The 20,311-nt window shown below is 44.8% G+C and overlaps 1 protein-coding gene across 3 annotated transcripts; it reads left to right on the forward strand.

Moving 5' to 3' along the window:
* Positions 1-1,298: 1,298 nt before the first annotated feature.
* On the forward strand, positions 1,299-17,294 carry ING4 (inhibitor of growth family member 4). 3 transcript variants are annotated; one of them, XM_049824955.1, is made up of 9 exons: positions 1,313-1,394; positions 7,323-7,422; positions 14,099-14,170; positions 14,366-14,532; positions 14,722-14,836; positions 15,159-15,267; positions 15,598-15,745; positions 16,153-16,214; positions 16,435-17,294. In XM_049824955.1, the coding sequence occupies exons 2-9, from the start codon at positions 7,383-7,385 to the stop codon at positions 16,472-16,474; spliced, it is 753 nt and encodes a 250-aa protein (XP_049680912.1). In that variant the 5' UTR covers positions 1,313-1,394; positions 7,323-7,382; the 3' UTR covers positions 16,475-17,294. The 3 variants fall into 3 exon arrangements, 2 of the variants coding, with proteins under 2 accessions (XP_049680913.1, XP_049680912.1); XR_007509089.1 differs by lacking the exon at positions 1,313-1,394 and having other exon boundaries at positions 7,156-7,422; positions 16,435-16,608; positions 16,702-17,294; XM_049824956.1 differs by lacking the exon at positions 7,323-7,422 and having other exon boundaries at positions 1,299-1,394.
* The last annotated feature ends 3,017 nt before the right edge of the window (positions 17,295-20,311 follow it).

Below are 20,311 nucleotides of genomic sequence, written 5' to 3' on the forward strand. Positions count from 1 at the left end.
TTTCGAAGTACTTTAAAAACAAACTGAGGCTTAACAATAATGTTCAGCTAACTGAAGCCAGCTGCTTCACATAGGAACTGAAAAGAATAAGAAATGTTTTTGGAATAATTAAAAATATGTCATAAATAACTTAAATTACTATAGGAATAGGACTGGAAAACACTGCAGGCTGCTGGAAGACTTAATCCGAGTGTAGCTATATAAATAGAGGCATGGTGTCTTGGAAGATCTTTGAGAGGAAGAGAAGAAACAACTCTGATTACTTTTCCTCGTGGCCAGAATCTACCAGCACGCAGTCCTGAGCAATGATTGTTATTATACAGTCTATGAGGAAAAAAACAGAACAAGGTAGGTGAGTGGGTGGGGGAAAGGCGGATGAAATGTAACATTTGCCAGACTAACCCAGTGTGTCCTCAACAGTATAGGATGCTAAATTAATGCTGACCTCTTGAATCAATGATCCTGAATATTATTATATACAATAAGGATCAACAAAAATAAGGTAATTTTGTCTCAGTTCCTTTGTAATCACACAGGTGACCTCACTCTCTTGACCTAGCACAATACCATACCATGTCAGGTGCAATTACTAGCAAAGGACAGTCTGGGGAAGGGCTCCTGAACTTTGTAGGAAGAGGATCTCTTAACCTCGAGCTGACTTGTGGTATACAGTCATGAAAGAGAGTCTGGCAAGATGGAGAAGAGAGAGCACAGTCCCACGTTTAACTTAATTGCTTTGTTGGTTTGTTAGCTATGTTACGTTTGTGCCATAACTGTTTTACAGTAAAGGCAGGGTGTAGCACAGCAGCAGCTACTCGTCACTGGCAAATTATAGGGTGAATGGAAAGATACAGTGCCATAACAAACTAAACAGCACTTCTTCACCCAAACTATCTGGCGGGAGCGCCCAGCCAGGCTTCTGAAAATTCTGTGAAGCCAGGAAAGACGAAGCCTGTTTCTTTTGGCGCGGAGATGAAGGCAGCAGGTACTTGGCTCTCCCGCAGCTCAGGGACTCGGACCCAAGCAGCCTCGGGGCCTGCTACCCCCGTGCCCTAGGGCCGGGGCCCTCCTCCAGCCGCCTCCTCCCCGCAACCAGTAGCGGAACGGGCCGCGTCGATCCCGCAGGGCACCCTCCCTCCGTCAGCCCGGGGGCCGGTGCCGCTGAGGGACCTGAGGCGGCGGGCGGGCAGGAGAAGAGACCGCCCCGCCCGCCGCCGTCCTTCTCCGAGGACGCGGACAGCCCCCTCAGAGCCCAAAATGGCGGCAGGAAGCGGGAAGGCGGGCGGAAGCGGCTTCCGCAGCCTGGCAGCGCCACTTCCGGCTCCCGCCGGAAGCGCCCGTGTGTGCGGGGCCCAAGATGGCGGCGGGGATGTACCTGGAGCACTACCTGGATAGTAAGAGCCGACGGGGACGGGGGGCCGGCGCGGTCACGGACGGACCGACCGACCGACGGCGGCTCGGGGCGGGTCCCCGCGGGGACCGAGCTCTGCCCGGGGGCCTACCGGTCCCCGGGGAACCCGCGGCCTGTTCCCAGCCTCTCGGGCGGCAGCGTTGCCCGCCTGTCCCCCGGCCCAGCCGTGAGGGGTCCCGTCGCCGCCCCGTCCTGCGGCCGCGCTGGGAGGCCCCGTCCGCCGCGTAGAAGGCGTCTCGGGGCCGTTTAGAAACGGCAGCGGTCTGCGGCGGAGCGCCGGTAACGGGCTGACCCTCCGCCGTAGGATCTCCTGCCGGGAGCCCGGCTCCCGGCCGGTTGTCCCCGGGAGAAGGAGGCGGTGCTGGTCCAGCCGCCTTTGGGGAGCGGCAGCTTGGCTGTCGGTGGCTTTCCCGGGATGAACGGCGGGGCCAGTGAAATAAAGCCAAAGATGACTTTTTGTATCTGTAGGGAGGCGGTTTTGATAGCTTCCTTCGCTGTCGTTTTACAATTGCGGTCCTGTTTTGCTGGTCGAAGAAGAGCTCTGTAAATACTAAGGGAGTTGGTAACGTTATCGGAGCCCTCCTATGATGTCGGCCTGCCTTAAGGTGCTTATAACTTGGTCAAACTCTGCCCTTTGGGGATAAGGCTTTCAATGCGTGTTTTACCCCTGCGTGCTTAAAACAGCCAAGTAGACTAATCAGAGGGGTTGTTTTTGGAAGAATGTACTAATGAGTAAAGATGTAGTAACCTGTTCTTTTGTGAATGCTCTCTTCCTGTGTTCCTTCTGATCTGTGTGTCAGCACAGGGGAGCATGTTGATGGGGTGGTGTGTTTAAAGCGTGGTAGTTCTGGTAACATGTCTTTTACTTCACTATACCTGGCCAAGTTAAATCTCTTGGTCTCTTTTTGCATATGCTTGGAAACATTGGAGCTTGGTTCTTCAGCAGTTTTGCTGCACTAGGTTTCCTCCAGCACAGAGCTGATAAGGTGTTGATATGGAGACAAGGGGTCTCATTCCTCGTGTCTGCCGTGCTCCTTTTGTCAGTAGGAAAGGAAACTTCTTGTGAATTAAGTTAACAAAGTTCAAGAACCATAATAAATTTCAGCAAAAGCTGGAAAGAAGCTGGAAGTGAACTGGCAAGGGTCTAGGAGCTGTGAGGAAGGACAATGCAGAAGCCAGGAAGAAGAGTTGGATGAGGAGGCAGGTTGTTAGAGAGGAGCAAGGATTGCTGAGCAAAGATGTATGTTCTGCTCTTCTCATTCTGTTGTGGGAGACTGCAGTTGACTGAGGCTCCTCAGCAAAGATGGCCGAGAGTTGGGAGGATGGGGGCTAGACAAGAGGAGAAAGAAGCAGATGGACAAGGAGTAAGTGCATGGGTAAGGATGCAGGGTTTTCCTACTGGGAGAGCACAAGTGTATTTTGAATAAGAGCTGTGGTGTGAAGATGAAGGAGTGAAAGACTGGGATTTGCAGATGGTAGGCAAAGATGACAAAGATGCAGTACTGAGTGTGCAAAGGTATGGCAGATACTAAGTTGGAGAGAAAGGAAGCTGTAGAAGAGCTTTGTGGCTAGACAGTGCTTCCACCAAAGTGAAACACTTCTGGATCTTGTTGTTACTGTCAGCTAAAATCAATGAAACTCCTCTGTTCCACTGAAGTACAAGTGTGCAGAGAAAATGACAAACTCTTTATTTTCTCTCTCAGCTGAGGTGTGTGATCCAATTAGACATTCTCATCCTGTTGAAGGTAGATATTAATATGGTGGTGTAGACTGTCATTTTTAAGGTATCTTGCTTAAAAAAAAGTAATGTGCACAATCTAAAAGTACTTAAATCTGGCTACAAAGTTGTTAGGAAGCAATCTTGGCTGCAATGGTTTAGCCTTTTTTGCATACCCTGAGAGCTCTTACAGCCTTCTTCAGTTTTGTCTGGTGTCCTGTATAGTATATGCAACATTAGTTCCCTTTGTTAGCTAATTGTAAGACAGTTGCTGTGCTTAATCTAGAGTTTCTTTCAAAAAAGCACATCATATGAATTGTAATACTTACAGTCAAAGAGCATCCATCTCAGTCTTCAGTAAGTTAGTTTGCTGATAGGCTTTCCTGTCTTGGTTTTGTGACTTTTGTCTGTGGTTAATTTTCACAGTTCCAATATTTAGTCATTGCACCTGTAAAACCTCTTACTGCCATGTTGAAGTGTCCCCTTATTAAAAGTTTATTCCCTCTGTTTGATTAAATCTTAACCTTCTTTCTGGTAACTTAGAGAAAAAAAAAAGGCCTGTGATAACATATTTTTCAGTTTTCTCATTACCCATATTGTTCTTCTGTAAGCCTGCTCTAATCTTTTGACATCCTACTTGAACTTCTGACTCTCTGAAAATGCATACAGTCCTTTAGTAACCAGTCTTCTTCATGATACTAACTAAAGAAGTCAGGTTACCGTTCTTCTGTTGGGTGTGCCCTTATCCCTGTTTGCCATTGCATTTCAGCTGGCAGCTCATATTTGGGTAACTCTCTACCATGATACTGATATGATACAGTCTTTCTGTTTCTTAGAAATATGGTCCAGCATCCTTTATTCATCACTTATATTGCTCATTCCTAACTGTATTACACTCTGTAAGACCTGGTGGAGAGTATCAGTTTGCCGTCAGGTTGTTTCTTGCTGTCCCGGTGGTCTGTACCTTCTGTTCTCATTCTTCCAGTCTGCATGTCACTTCCAAGTGACTAACTTTTCTTTTGTTGGATTGAGAATGGCTTCTGTGTGATTTGCATGAGTGGTGCAGCCACTGCTAATAGTTCTCTGTATTGCGTTCTAAAGCCTTATGTAGCTGTTAAAGTACTTTTAATATATCTTGTGTTTGCTTTTTCCTTATTCTAGCTTTTTACACAAGATACTTTCTGATACTACACCAAGTATTTGGTGCAAGTTGTAGTTTAATCACTTCAAAAAATGATTTTCACTAATGAAGTGTATACTCTTACCAAAAAATGTCCAGTCTGGCAAGTTTAACACTTAATCTATATTTTCACCCTCATTTAATTCTTTGAGGTTATCTCAGATCAGCTATTCTATTTCTTTTCATGCCTGCCTGACAGCATTCAGTTTTCCCCTCACTCCTTCCTCCCCCTTGCTTTTTTTTTTTTTTAACATTATTTCAGTATTTTAAAAACATTCAGTTCATTTTTGAAGTAGTTCACTAATGTTCCAAAACTTCCTGAAAATTTATACAAATAGTCCAGAACCTTTGGTCAGCTCTTTTAAAAATGTCTAATATTTACATTTACTTCTTGGAATGGAATTCTTTTCATATTATAGTGCTAATGCAGACACGGTTTTCAGTTGAAATTTTTTTTTTTCCTCCCACAGAGATTCTCTTTCATATGGTTTACTGGCTGGATCTGCTCAGGGAATGAATGAGGAGTGTGTGATGAAAGAGGGCAGTTGTTTGTAGGACCTCTTCATGTCTTTGAAGAAAGGAAGGTGTATAATGAATTAAGTGAAGACTGTAGGAAGAAAAAAGGTGGCCTCATGTTTGAGGCAGTTGAATACCACTCTGACAAAGTGAATTTGATGTTTGTGTTTATTTTGGGGGTCACACTTTTTACAGGTTTTCCTTGCACAGATTGTGCTTTCCTCAAATAATGAGTAAAAATTTGTAGTCAGAGGAGCAGATGTGCAGAATGCTCATAGCTGCAAAGGAAGTCTGCTTTGAACAGATAATTCTGAAAAGTCAGGCTATGTAGCATTTTTAGACATTTCAAGAGATGTGTTTGTAATTAGCTGGTCTTCTTGGCTTTAATCTCTTTGCCTCAGTAAATCTCTTGACCTTCATTTTATTGGTAAGGGAAGTGGGCTACTCCACAGCAGCATTGTGAAGAAGCATTCTAATGTCACAGTAATGAACACCCTGAAAAGCTGATTACCAAGTCAATTTTTCAGATCGGGTTTTGGGTCGTTATGTGTGACTCTGTATTGAGCAAAGAGAAGAAAATAAAACTTTGAATCACTGCTCAGTCACTGGGAATGAGAAATGCGTTGTATTAAAATCTCATGCGGTTAGGTAATTAAAAACTGTGTTAAAATGCGCGAACAGTCTGACAAAGCTATGCATACAGCCTCAGTTGGTTTGCTTCATGAATTTTGAGTCCTCTGCTTCGGACATCTAAAGTTCTTTTCCAGGAGATTTTTGTGGAATAGCCAAGTTAACAGTTCTCTTAGTAAGAGGTGTTGGGCAGCTTCTTAGGTCTGGTATTTCAGTAGCTTTCAAGTCATTGCTGTAATTTGAAACTGGGTTTAGACCTAAGATTAGACGTGCCCTTGCCTTTGCTCTAAGCTGTTAACTGGAAAGCATATCTGTCTGAAATGTGCTATGCTCCTAGCAGATGTTTTTGCAGCAGAAAAATACACACGTTCCTTCTGTGCTGAATGTCCTGACAGAGGGAGTCCGTATCTTGTCTACTGATCACCTTCCTTCTTTCATCCAACTGAAGCTGCCCCTTCAATGACTACTGAGCCAAAGGATTTGGGGAAGGGGAAGAGGAGGGATATTTCTTGTTCCAGTTCTCTTCCCAAGTGTTCTACTTTGAGCATGGCTCTTTCCTCAGTTCTCTCCAGTGGCTGAAGTTAAGCATGAAAAGATTTCCATCTCTTCAAATATTGTCCTCCTCCTGGTCTGTCAGCCATTTTATGCCTGCTTCTGAGGGGAGAGAGCAAGATGCTGAAGTGCTTTCCTTCATGCCAAGAAAGCCATGCAGCTTTAGTAGGGGAAAAACTACAGGTGCAAAGGAGTTAGAGATGTAGTAAGGAATGGGGGAAGAATAAGAAGGAAGAAAACATAGTGTTTTGCGATGAGAACATTGAATGTGCATGAAGACTCATTAGAGGAGCTTGTGCTTGCTCAAACTTGAGTTACTGTGCTTGGCTCAGTATTTGTGCTCATACTGGGTTAGAAATACTGTAGTGGAGGCTTTGAGGGGGAGAAAGGAAGGGTGACTAATAAGATTTTCCAGCAGATGAGATGCAAACACTGAGTCTTCTTCATGTTTGGAATTTTCGAGAGTATTGCAGAGCTTCTTTGCAATAGGCATCATTGAAGTACACATATTCAGAAAACAGTCCCAAATAGTTTTCTACACGTCTCTGTTTATATGTGAATGTGCCATGAGTGTAGGGATTGTCTTTTTAGTAGAGGGAACTGCTGGGCAACCACATGTATTTTCTACCGTCAGTGCTTCCCTGTTTACCCACCTAGTGGGTATCAGAATAAAGTAAGTATACTTAGTGACAACATGCAAATTTATCTTTTATGGCAACGGAACCAAGGCATGTGCCTCTTCTCAACTGTCTGGTGCCTGAATTTATTATGAAATGGCCTCTCTGCTCACCTACCTATGCTTTACTGGTGAGGACATGTCTGCCCCATTGCTCAGCTGGCTGAGGTGAATGGAAGGGTCATGTTTGTGGGTGTGCTTTCTGAAGCAATCAGACAGCACCTTCCCTGCTGGTTCTTGCTGTCACTGTCCACCATGTATGTTCCTGCCTGGACTGATGAAGCTGTTGCTTTATTTGTCTTGCCAAATGGGGAGCACACGTTGTTCCATTTGGGAAGTGTGTGCCAGACTGGAAGGAAGTTCGGATTTCCATGTGGTTGAACTGGTCTGTTACTGAATAAATGTCAGCATAAAATGTTGGCAAGGAATGGTAACAAAACAATAAAAAGTGTTTCCATCTTCCCCCACCCCAGACCTCTGAGGAACTAGGTTCTGCCAGCATTTGGTCTAAATTAGACCTAAACGCTTGGGAGACTCATCAGCAGAGGGCTAGTAACCTTGGTGATCTTGAGAGGTAGAAGGATGTCACTGGCCTGTCTACTCAGATGGCTGCTTGATATTAATTCCATTGTCTTGGAAGCCACCAGTCAGGACCTGTTCCAGGAGCAGACACTAGGACATATCTGCCTCAGTGAAGAGGATGATGGAGACAACAGACTTAGATGAGGAGACTTCAGCTGGTAAGTTAACATGGTACTGTGTAGTTGTTTTCTTTTGGGGATTTACCCTTTTTTATACTGATTAGGGAGGCATGAAGTTTCCTTTTCTCCTTCTGTTTGCATATGTCAGCAGGCACATAGAATTGCACCAGTTGAGGGTTTGTCAATACTAGAAAACTTATGCCAGCATAAGCACAGAGCAACGGAAGCAGCATATGCCCTCTTGAAAGTCATCTTTCTCCTACAACTGACATGGGAATGTCCTTTCGTTCCTTGATAACATTAGTTAACCCAGTAAAATAGGATTATTCTTTCAGAATAGCTACATCTGTCTGGATTTTCCTCTGTATAGCTTCATCAAATGAGGGTATGATGTGTATTGACATCTTAATACTCTGAGAGGGCATGGGTGTGATGTCAGAACTTGCTGTAGGCTAGCCCATGATTCCTTCTCAGTCCTGGCTGCATTCCACATTCCCCAGCAGTTCTTTTATCTCTCACTTTACCTACCATGATTACTCTTATCCTGTCCCCAATGTAGCATGCACCCATACCCTCCTGTTCTTGCCTCTAAAGTTTCTCACGTCATACTTCAGATACGCAAATCTCTTAAAAAATTATTTCTATATTCAATGCCATTTTAGCGAAAGATGCCTTTCACCTCACTGGGACTTTGGATTAGTTGCATCTGTTATACAGCACACGTGATCTGTGGAAAATTACAACAGATCTCATGCAGGGGAGAGAATTTGGTGATTCATAGGCATCATTTGTTCCTGTGTGATAGCTGCTGGCACAGCCCACACTAAGCTAATACATTTATTATTATTAATGACCAGTTCATTTAGAATTGATTTTGTTGTTGACCAGTATTTTTATCAGAGTTGATACAAGATGGCTTTACAAGACAAAGCATACTGCATTTTCTCCACATTTCTTCACTTACCCAACAGCAAATCTGATGTGACCTTTTTGGCAAACAGCTCTGTGATCTCTTTGGTGGTGGTCCTTGCCTTTGAAGACCTGTGACAGGCTCAAAATGCCTGCAGTGGTGCGAGTATCATTTGATACGTCTGTCTTCCAAGTTGTCATGGTTTAACCCCAGCCAGCAACTAAGCGCCACGCAGCTGCTTGCTCAGTCCCCACCCACCCAGTGATGGGGGAGAAAATCAGAAAATAAAGACAGTTTAATAGGACAGAAAGGAAGAAAATAATGATGATCATGATAATAATAATAATATGACAAGAATAAAAGAATTGGAATATACAAAACAAGTGATGCATGATGCAATTGCTCACCACTCACCAACCGATGCCCAGTTAGTCCCCTAGCAGTGATCCACCTCCTCCCAGCCAGCTCCCCCCAGTTTATATACTGGGCCTGACATCACGTGGTATGGAATATTCCTCTGGCCAGTTTGGGTCAGCTGTCCCGGCTGTGTCCCCTCCCAGCTTCTTGTGCCCCTCCAGCCTTCTTGCTGGCTGGACATGAGAAGCTGAAAAATCCTTGACTTGGTATAAACACTGCTTAGCAACAACTGAAAACATCAGTGTGTTATCAACATTCATCTCATACTAAATCCAAACCACACTGTACCAGCTACTAAGAAGAAAATTAACTCTATCCCAACAGAAACCAGGACACAAGTCCTCCAAGCTTCTGAAATCAGGGTTGATCTTTAATGCAGCAATAAAGATCCCTTTTCTGAGACTTGGCAACATTGCCTACTATCTTGGCTGTGGATGCTGTAGCACTGAACTAATGTAATAAGAAGACAAAAAGAGCCCTCCCTCCCCAAGAAAAGGGTCCACTCTTTGGGGGAGTATTAGGTTTCCGTGGCTGTTACATTGACTTTCATTGCTGACTGGTGTCTGTTTCTTTGGACAGTACCTGAAGTAGATGTGCCTGGGTGGACTAGTGTGCAGTGCACTGGCCCAGGGCTTGGGGTATATGACGTGGGCACAGAATTTCTGGGTGCTTGCGGCTAAATCAGCCTACCACGCACCCGAGTACCCCATTTGTAAAAATGTAGGTAGTATTATCCCTTACAGAGCTGTTGTGAGGATAATGTTACAGGGTTAGGATGCATATAATGCAGTAGGGCTGAGCCATATAGGAATAGAGAGAAAGGTATATATTATGCTCATGCACCAATTTCAATAAACTGTGTAGGAAGATAAATAATTAGCTGAGAAGAAAGGACTGAGTAGAAGCAGCAGTTTAAAAGGGTTATACCCTCTAAAAGGAGGCATGGAGGGTTATAAAAGACATCCTTCCCCCTAATAAGATCCTGAAGACTGCTATATGTCAGTTGACCTGCAGTATACTTCAAATGCTACAGAATTATGAGAATCACAAAGTACCAAAAAGTCCTATGCACTTCCAGTGTAAGATCCCAGCCAATTTCCTATCTCAGGGAGCAAGGAACTTACCCTCTGATTGTGGCAGTCCCTGGCACAAGCAGGATTTTTTTTTTTAATTACCTTCAGCAATGTGATGTTTAAAGTGTTTGCTGAAATCTGTACCATTCAATAAAGCGACCATGGTTAAGTTTAAAAATGTATTTTCACTTTTTTTTTTTAATAAATTTAAACATGCATCTGAACATGGTAGGTGAACAGTTTTCTCAGGAAAGGCAGCTTGTGTTTGTATGGTGCTTGGTGCAATGGATCTCTTTCTAGGAATTCAGACATTGTTACAGTAGCTGAGTTTAGATATCAGTTGTCTACACTTGGCACCCCACATGTGTTTCTAAAAAGAAATAAATAAAATTATAATAATTGGAGGGGAAGAAGGGTGGTGGTGGATTCTGACTTTCGGAAAGTGAGAGTCCATGGTTCTTAAGGGACAAGATGGCATGCTTGTGGGAAGGAATTAAAAGGGAACAGGAGAATAAAAGAGATGAAAGAAGAAGGGATAAGAATTGAGAAAAGGAAAGATGTAAGTAGACTTTTAACTTGTGATAAGAAATGAAAACAAGGTAAGAAAAGGAAGGGGTGGGAAAAACTTAATGAGAGACCTGTGCCAATGATTTTCAGGGTGATGGTACTGTGACAGGAACGAATGGGGCACGGTGGGGCTGCACATGGCTCTGAGTGGATCTGTGCAGATGGACACAGTTGTGTTAATGCCAGCCCACGCTTTGGGCCAAGCTGCTGGCCTTGCTACCACTTTCTTCACTGTACATCTTCACCATCCCTCTCTTTCTGCTATGCCATTTGTGTCAAAAGATACCCTTGCTTTTTCTTTGTTTTTCGGTCAGACTATTGCCTGTCTGGGACAGAGTGACTGCCATTCACTGCCCTCCTCTCTAGTGTTTGAGGATGCCTCTAGAGTGTTTTTTCTTTACTATGGTCCATTTCAGAATCTGACAATTATTTGGGTATTTTACAACAGATAGCATTTAGTTGTGAAAAGTTTAGGTGCTTCTTACAATAAGAAGAAAGAGCGAGTGAAGTGTAAAGGAAAAAAGAGAAATTCAGGAGGAAACGAAGTTACATAAATAACACGAACATTTTTAGAAAGACTGAGGGAAAGTGTGTTGTGTTAGTGGGAATGAGGAAATGGAAACTTAAATCTTAGATATTTTTTATTTATTTATTTATTAACGGGACTCTTAGGGTAGTGATGTCTGATAGCCAGCATAGCACAGGCCAAGCAATTTCAGCAAGTGTTCTGACTACTGCGATAAATTCTGTGATCCAAAGCATCACTTTTGTTTAAGGGTACGCCAGAGTTTTTGAGTTAAGCTGCAGAAAGTAGAAAACTTCCCCGTAGTTAGATTAAACTATATACCATACAAATAGTTGGATGCTCAGTTATAATTTGCTTAGCTGCAGCTTTATCTGTTATGTATTCTTGCCAAACTCTCTCTGGGTCATAATTTGTAATGGTGTACTCAGCTTCTTTCCACTTCCAGTTGACTAGATAAAGCATCTTTATAACAGTTCTGATTATAAAGTCGTTGTACTGTCACTTGTTTCGTTTTCTTCCGATTTATTAATGAAGCAATTGGAGAATGTTGGTCCGATAATAGACTTGCAGAGTGAAACATTTTGCTGGGGTTTTAAGAAATTATTTTGCTGGTTTTAGCAGGGAAGGAATTCAAATGACGGGGGCTTGTCTCGTCAGTCCCGGTGGAAACCTGCCCAGCTAATGAGCCTCTGGAAGATCATTGCTCATACATGCTTGACTGGTAAACAATTTGCCGATTGCGTCTGTGCTGAGCATCTGCCAGGCCAGCGCCAGAGCTGGATAACGCTTCTCCCTGCGCTGCTGGGAGCAGGGAGCTCCGCACGTGCGGAGGCAGGTAACGAGGCAGGGGAGCTGCTGACCTGGCTGAGAGGCTGGCATTGAGGGGAGGAGGCACTGGGAAGAGAGACTTTCCGAAGGATAGATGACATGGGCTGAAAAGGTGAGACCAGGCACGTAGAGGCAAAGGGAAGAGAGAGGCTTTCCAGACCAGGGCATGTGCTGGCATTAGCGGTAGTGGCAGATTTTTACAGTAATGGCTGTAAAAACTAGAGCACAGTCCCTTTCAGGTTCTGTAGCAGAAACAAACTGCCGCACGAGTTTCTCCTGCTGCGAGAACATCGCTGTGAAATGTGGCCGTAACCTCGTGTGGGGTTGTTCTGCCCGGAGAATAGCATCCTACTGGTTTTTGTGCTAGCTCAGGTACTCGCTCTATCTAAAGGTTTCTAGCCCTGCTGAGGCAAAACTGACTGTACCCGGTGGATTTTGTGCTTTTACCGACTTTCCTTTTTAGAAGAGAAAAAGAAATTACGTTAATCTTTTTTTAAAACTACAAAGTCAAGAATTTAGAAGTCGAGATCTTCCAGGATTAGTAAACTCGGTGTAAATTTGACATAATGTGTGCAGTGCAAGAACAGATACTGTTTTCCTCTGGAGGATACCTGTCTTATCTTCTGCAGGCAATGCTTTGGAGAGGAATGAAAAGTAGCGTGCTGCAGTATGACCTGTGTTTCATTTGCTGTATAAATTGAAAGGTTTGGATTTGACGAGGCTGGGGATTGCAGGAAGGAAAAAGGCATGGTCTTGAGATTCCCAAGCTGGATTTCATCCCTGCCTTAAGTTCCCTTTGTAAGCAACGATAATTTTCAGCAATGTGTCCCGGTTGTCTTCTGACATGCTTTTTGAGCCGTAGGGATATAATCTGGTAGTGGCTGCTTGAACCTTGTGTGAAGTCCCTCATGCTGGACAAACATGGAAGTACCAAATTCAGGAATGTGCAGACAGCCTTAATTTTGCCACTTACTAATTTTTTGAGAATTTGATTTTGCACTCTTAACTGTCCTTGAATGCAGGGGGGTGATGTGTGTGTGCTGTGTGATTATGTATCTAGGTACTCAAGGACACCTACCATCTGAGCATTTCTCAGATATTTAAATTAGAAACAGCAACAGAAATCTATTGAAGCAATAGCTTGCTTACTTATAAGGATTCTGTATGTAACTTCCTATATTCTGTTTGTGCAAAAAAATAAGTTAAAGGAACAGTATTGGAGCACAGTAAGGCCCACAGTTGTTTTTACCTCTTAAAGGAATTAATTTCATGGCCCATGTGTAGTACTTGTTAAAAGCTGCCTCTTGCACACAGGCCTTCCCTGCCGGCTGGTTGCTTTTCAGGGAAATGTCTCTGCTGTAGAAACATGTGGCACTGAAAAGAGAGGCTGCTGCCAGGACTGATGTGTTAGTTTTGATTTTGGGTAGGCACACCTTCATTTACAGTCCCTGTGTGTTGGAGAGTGGGTTCAGGAAGCAGACATGCTTATGGTGTGTTTCTGAAGAGCATTTCTCCCCACCCTTTTTTTTTTTTTTTTTAAACCTGCAAGAGATATATATTTTTTTATAAGGTATAAAGGTGGACTTCAGGTTAATGCAATGACACTAGATCTCAGTTTGATTAGACAGGCATGGAAAAATGAGAATTGTTTTTATCAGCTTTGTCAGTTGAGCATCTGGTGATGCCTAGGGGGTGAGTAGCATAGTGCATTGAAAATTAATTGACTATCAACTTCACATTGCTCATTCAGAGCCCCACAAACGTTTATTATTCATGATGTATAGCATCCTTCCAGGTGTTGGCCAGACCCCACTGAGATTACGGTGCAGAAGGCAGGACAAGGAACACGTGACGGGGGTTAAGACTGCTGTTGACTGCTCGCCGTCCTGTCTCAGACTTGCTCTTTGGCTCTGCACAAAGTGTCTCCTGTCCTTTATATGTAAAATGGATGCACTAAAACAGACTCACTTTTCAGTGAATTAGCATTTGATCAAATTTAATGTTTACATCCTTGTGTAGAAATAACTAAATGGCATTATTTACCAGCTGTTGTACTATTTTTTCATTACTGAATGCAGTTCTTGGATGGATATGTTGTATTATAATGACTGACTTTATTACAAATTTTGGTTTTCTGCTTTCTTAATGTAGGCCTTTCTGCATGGCAGCAGTTTTCTGTTAACTAGTATGTATTATAGAACTATGCTTCTGGATTAAATGTATCGCGTTTTTATAGTCCGTCTCCTTTGGAGTTGACAAGAAATGGAAGCACGTTGATGTGCACCAGGAAAGGGCGTTGGGAATCGCTGGACTGGTGTTACCGGTTAGCTTTGTTCCTGCCTTGCGATTGTGGACAGGAGCCTGACTTCTCCATGCATCCTCCTTTCCCTGCAGGTATTGAGAACTTGCCATTTGAATTGCAGAGAAACTTCCAGCTCATGCGAGATCTGGATCAGAGGACGGAAGGTGAGGATTAGAGATGGTTTTGTTGACAAGACAGGAAGGATGCAGCTTGACCAGCTTTTCTTTCCTTTGCCTTTATCAGGGGGATCTCGGGGCAGGGGAGGAAGCTTTGATCCTTCAGTCTCTCTTAATGGAGGGCACTGTAGTGTGTGTGTATATGTATGTGTGTTTATGTATTTAATGGTAAACTTGTTTCAGACCTCAAGTCAGAGATCGATAAGTTGGCCACGGAGTATATCAGCAATGCGCGGACTTTGTCTTCGGAGGAGAAACTGGGGCTTCTCAAGCAAATCCAGGAGGCCTATGGGAAATGCAAGGAGTTTGGCGACGACAAGGTTCAGCTGGCTATGCAGACCTACGAGATGGTATGAAGGGAAGTGTCTAGTGCTTATCGCATGAAAGGCGGTACTAAAGCCCCCAGTTTTGGAAGGCCCCGATCCCTCTTTTTAGGCCCTATCCACTCCTGCTTCTCAGCACGCAAGCCCCGTGCCCTCTCCTCTTTGCCCTCTTGGGCTCTGTTCTGTGGTAACTCCTGGTCACTGTCATTTTTGCAGGTTGATAAGCACATCCGTCGGCTGGACACAGACCTCGCTCGCTTTGAAGCAGACCTGAAGGAGAAGCAGATAGAGTCGAGTGACTATGACAGTTCTTCCAGCAAGGGCAAGAAGAGTGAGTACCACCACTGGGCTGCAGATTGATACAGGAGGCAGCCAAGTGACTATGGAAGTGGTGGGGATGAAGGCAGGCACTGGAGTGGTACAGATCAAAGACTGTTACGCTGGAATCTGAAGGACAGGTAAAAAGATGGTGACCTGGGCTCTTCTTGTGTGAGCATATTCAAGGCCGCTAGATAAAATTAAGATGGGGTGCACGGCCCAAAGCCAATATACACTCCGAAGTTGGAGTGTATTTTAGTGCTGGAGAGGTTGTTACTATCAGGTGTCTGTTTTGATGGGGTGGCAGATGCAACACCTTTTTCTCTTCTTACCAGAGGGCCGAGCCCAAAAAGAGAAGAAAGCTGCCCGTGCTCGTTCGAAAGGGAAGAACTCTGATGAGGAAGCACCAAAAACTGCCCAAAAGAAGCTGAAGCTTGTCCGCACGTAAGTGTTTATGAGATTTGTGGGAATGAGGAGCAGCACTACAAATCAGACCAAGGGAGGCCTAGCCGGACTTCCCTGCGAAGGATCTGATACCCACGCAGCCTAGACGGTGTCCCCCCCTGTCCCTTCTTGGGAAACAAGGAGGAAGGAGACCTTTTAATTCTTTCAGGGGAGTGTGGCATGAAGGGGAAAGCAGGTCACTTCAGTGGGGTGTATGTGCTTAAAAAAAAGAGAAGTGGCTGTCTCTGGCAAAGAAGGGCATTGTCTTGGGAGACATGAAGGGACTTGAAGACAGTTATTTTGCTGACCTACTTTATTCCTGTCCTGCAGTAGCACAGAGTATGGGATGCCTTCAGTCACCTTTGGAAACGTGCACCCTTCGGATGTATTGGATATGCCCGTGGACCCCAATGAGCCTACTTACTGCCTCTGCCACCAGGTCTCCTATGGGGAGATGATTGGCTGCGACAACCCAGATGTAAGAGCCTGCGCTTGATGGAAATGGGGGAGAAGGGAGTGGAGGGAGCCTTGGTATGGAAAGTCTTGTCCTGCGTGGGTGGGGCCTGATACAGCAAGCAGTGACAAGAAGGCGGCTTACCTCCAATAGTTTGGAAGGGCAGAGGGGTGGCTTGCTAGGGCCTGTTAAGTGCATTGTTCTTCAGGGTTTTCCTTAAAAGGACAGGTTGTTTTCTTGCCCCCACAGTTAGCAAGGGGGGAGGGGAGTTCTCCTTGCTAACAATGTGTAGGTTGGGTGTGAGTCTGCATTCCCTGATCGCTGCTAGGGATTTAGGAGTTTGTGATCAAATGTTGGGAAACTCCGGTAGCCCAGAAGCAATGATTTCAAAAGAAAGCTGCTCTTCAACTGACTGCTTTCCATCCCAACAGTGTTCCATTGAATGGTTTCATTTTGCCTGCGTGGGTCTGACAACAAAACCAAGAGGAAAATGGTGAGTGAACAAGCAACCTGGAGGGCCCATTGGTCTTTGGAAAAGGGAGGTCCCGGGTGGCAGAAGGGAGAGTACTGTATATACACACTTAGAAGACCTCTTAAAAAAGAAAATTTGAATTAAGGCTTTGTCTGGGACCTTGGAAAAGGTCCATTGGGACTGTATGTTCAAGGTTCATGTCATGCCCTAAATGCTGGCTTTTTGCTTCCCTTTCTACCAGGTTCTGCCCTCGCTGTTCCCAGGAGAGGAAGAAGAAGTAAAATCCCGTGAGCCCTCAGTACTGCTGCAGGAGCTCTCTTCCCCCTGCCAGGGCTTCGTCCCAGCTCCCCCAGCCCTTGGGGCCTTGGCTGGGGGGAGTCTTGCCCTGTTTGTGGTTTGGGCCATCCCTGGAATGGTGTGTACCCTCACAGCGGTTCCTGTGTGTTCTGTGTCCCTGGTTGCTTCCGAATCCCTAAGGGAGGCCCTCTCTGTGTACTATTCCAAACAGGTCTCTGAACCTCAAAGGGAATGAATGAGGGCACCAGGGTAGCCACCAGATTCCCAGGGATTCAGGTAGCCCCTGATTTTCCTTGGCTTTCCCTCAGCCTCCTCAGAGTTCATTGCCTACTCTCTGCTTAGAGAACAAGGCTATGGGATGGGGGAAGGAAAGGAGGTAAGTCTTCAGCATTTTAGGTCTTTGATTTTCCTGGATCTTGTTCAGGAGAGAGGGAGTAGCCAGGCCACTTCTTAATCTAGTGGGCTGGTTGAGAGACTGAAAACCTAATGTACTCCCTATCTTTAACCATTCCACTACTGGCATTGAGTGGCCTCTTTTGTTGGGGAGAGGAGGAGGAGGGAGTGTTTAGAGCTAGCTTTGTCTCTCTTATTCCTGGGGTAAACCTGCTGGTCTGGGAAGCACATTGTATGAAGGAGGAAGAATTTCTGACCATGTGGGGAGAAATGGCTTGACCTAGCCTGTCTTCCGGCTCCAAAATTCTGCCTTCCTTTTGTGTGGTGGTGCTTCTCCATTATGTTGATGATGGGAAGTTTGGGGATTCAGATCCCGCTTGTATAATACGGAATTAAATAAAGTTCATTGAAACAAAAACTCTGTTTGCCTTGCTGTCACCACCAAAGTAAACTGCAGCAATTGGTCTCTTTAGTTATTCTTTCTCTCTCAGCTCTGCTTTTATTCTAAATGGTGAATGCGGTACAGCTTTTTTTCTTGTAGCAGTTTTGAGCAGTGTTAGCAAGTGATGTTCTGCCTAAGTCAGACTTGAAAGTGTACCTAACATACTTGCAAAAGATTACTAAGCTTTCTAGTGGCTGTGAAAGATATCTGCCCCTTCAGTTGTGCCCCCACAAGAGAGTGGACGTTTATTCACATTTTCATTGGATCATTTACTACATCTGTTGTCTTCTCTTAAATGAGGAGAGGTGGAGGTTATAGAAGGCCAGCCCTCACTGTGGCTGTTGGGCAGCTCAGCTGAGAAAATCAGCCGCCAGGACAAACCACGTGCATCCAAGAATGTGGATAGGTTTTCCAGCTATCCTGATAACTTGCTTCCCAGTGGGTCACTTTCACCTTGGATCACCTTGTTGCCAGAAGCTCCAGCTGCTGTTACTAAAATAATGTTAGGCTCCAAAACAGTTACTGAAGATGTGTCTCTCTTTGTAGTGTCTGCAGGTAACTGTGAGGAGATGATCCATACTGAAGCTCCCCTTTATCAATTCCATTGGCATGGCCTGGAGATTAATGAGCTTGAGTCTCTTCTTCCCGCTTGTTCTCTGCTATTCAGGAGGGTTTAAGCTTTTCACCTGAAACTTGGAATGTTTTCCTCACACAAATGACTTGTAAGAGGATCAGTGGAGCATTTTTGGTTTTGCAGTCCTGAAGCCAAAGCTCTTCTAGGGCTTCATTATTAAAACGTTTCAGAGGACTCTGTAGGTAAAGAGCAATGCTGCTCTCACCTTGTAATTGTACAGGGACCCTGTCAAAGCCATCAGCTTAGAAGCTGGTGTTAAGTCTTCTGTTCCAAGTGAGCTAGCATTGAGTCAGTCTTTGCTTTTGCTTCGAGAAGGGGTGCTCGGTTTTCCCATTCTGCACAGAAAAAAAATAGAGGTAAGTTCTTACCCAGGCTGTGGCTTGCATGGTTTGTGGTACCCCTGCCACGGTCTGAGTCTCAGTCCCCAGACTGTCTTAAACCATTTTCCTGGGGCTTCCCTCCTTAAACAGAGAGGAAGTAAATCCTGGAAGGTGTCGGTCGCGTGTGTGGTACAGTCTTCATCATGGGAGATGCTGTGCCATCATCCAGTGGGTGAGAACAAATTTCTTCAGCTGGGGTTTATCCAGATGGCAGCTGGGTGCTCAGCTAACAGAACAAACGGAGGAGGTGGTCTGAACTTGAAAATGGGCTTTGGGCAAAGCGACGAAGGATGCAAACGCTCCTTTAAGTGGTTTGGTTTTGATGGGATAGGACACTGGATTGTAACGACCACCATTGGCGGCAAGCTTTCTAGGAACCGAGGGCTAGAGAGGTGTTTGAAGTGGTGGCCCTGTAATGAAGCTACTGCTGATGAAGGATAATAAGTAGCTTATAAATGCATGTGGTGTAATGTGAAAGAAGTGTGAGCGGGTGGGGGGGTGTTGCACACCAAACCAGGAAAGAAGATGGCCTGTTACTGTTCAGGTGCTGCTTACTGCGCAGCAGTAACTCTGTTCGGGGTAGCTCTGGTTTGGGAAACACAAGTCTCGGGTCTTCTGCGGTCAGCGTAGGACGCTGAGAAGGGGAGGGAGACCGGAATACTCCCGGTTTTAGACTAAAGCTTGGCTGCAGGGTTACCATTGTGCCTCTTGGCGCACCAAGAATTGGAACAGTCTGACGAGGCTATGCAAAACACACGAGAAACACCTAGGTGGGCTCCGATGCAGTGCGAGATGACGGCGGGGAGTGCTAGGCGGGCATCTCCGCTTACCCGCCATTCTGCCATTGCGTCCCGCTCCTGTCCGACGAAGGGGGCTTCAGCCAGCAGCGTGGAGTGCGCCGGGGACGTTCGCTGCAGCTGAGGGAATGCTCTGACGTGTATCTTTTTGCCGTCGTTCTGTCGGCGTACAAATAGCAAATTAATGGTCCTCAATCCCTGTTACAAGAAAGGCTTGGTATAAGTGGTTCTAGCAGGTTTGAGCAGGACTAGCCCAGTTTGAGGTAAGTGAATAGTGAACAGTTAGTCGTTTGGGTTTTTTTTAAACTGAGTTTATCCATAAGAAATGTGTTCAGTAAGCTGACTTGGTGTTTCATGCTTACTGGACAGCAAAACCAGTCTGCGTTCTGCGTCTTTAAAAATGTGTGTAAAACTGACTTAAGTAAGTCAAAGTTAAAAATCACTTGGGTTTTGGGGTGGGGTTTTTGGTTTTGTTTTTTTTAAAGATCACTCTTAATAGTTACCTGTATCACTGTAGTGATAATGGGATCTGAAAAGGAAGAGGGAACTTAGACAAAAATATGGATAAAACCTGAGGATTTTGAAATGGCTTACAAGCATAAATGCAAATGAAAGGGCGTTGAAAACTAACCTTGGAAGAGAGGGAATAAGGACAGTAACTGGGCAATATTTAATCACCAAAGGAGGAAAATAAACAGTAGAAGCTAGAAATCACAAAGTACAAAACTGAAGCCAGTGGGAACAAAGCCTGTAAGCGACAAGGCTAGAAACATAAGCAGCTTTTTTTAGAATGGCTTTTGTTTTTGATATAATTGAGCATGGCACATGTCCATTACCAACTGCAGATAGCAGAATTGTTTGTAATGAGAGGAGGGGGAAGTGTTCTGTAAATATTTATTCTGTGTTGGTGCTGGTGTCATATGGGGATGATGTACTTCCTAGGCAAACAGTAAGGAGGATTTTAAATAGCATCTATTGGGGCGAAGGCTTTTTTGATCAGCAGTCTTCATTCAGTAAATGGTGTTTGTCGTCCTGTGAAAGCCACCCGAAGGCGTCTGTGGTCTGCTCTCTGTCAGGCTCTGGACTGCTAGGGAAAGCCTACAAGGCTGGAAAAAAGCCAGCTCTGTGCTGGTCCTTAACGATGTCAGGAAGGCTGCCGTAGCAGTCCAGATGTG

The sequence above is a fragment of the Accipiter gentilis genome, chromosome 21, assembly GCF_929443795.1.
Source record: "Accipiter gentilis chromosome 21, bAccGen1.1, whole genome shotgun sequence".
In the NCBI taxonomy this organism is placed as follows: Eukaryota; Metazoa; Chordata; class Aves; order Accipitriformes; family Accipitridae; genus Astur; species Astur gentilis.

Coding starts and splice junctions, on each gene's coding strand:
- ING4 (XM_049824955.1), top strand. CDS start 7,383: ATGATGGAGACAACAGACTTAGATGAGGAGACTTCAGCTG. Junction 7,423..14,098: donor AGATGAGGAGACTTCAGCTG/GTAAGTTAACAT, acceptor CTTTCCCTGCAG/GTATTGAGAACTTGCCATTT. Junction 16,215..16,434: donor ACAAAACCAAGAGGAAAATG/GTGAGTGAACAA, acceptor CCTTTCTACCAG/GTTCTGCCCTCGCTGTTCCC.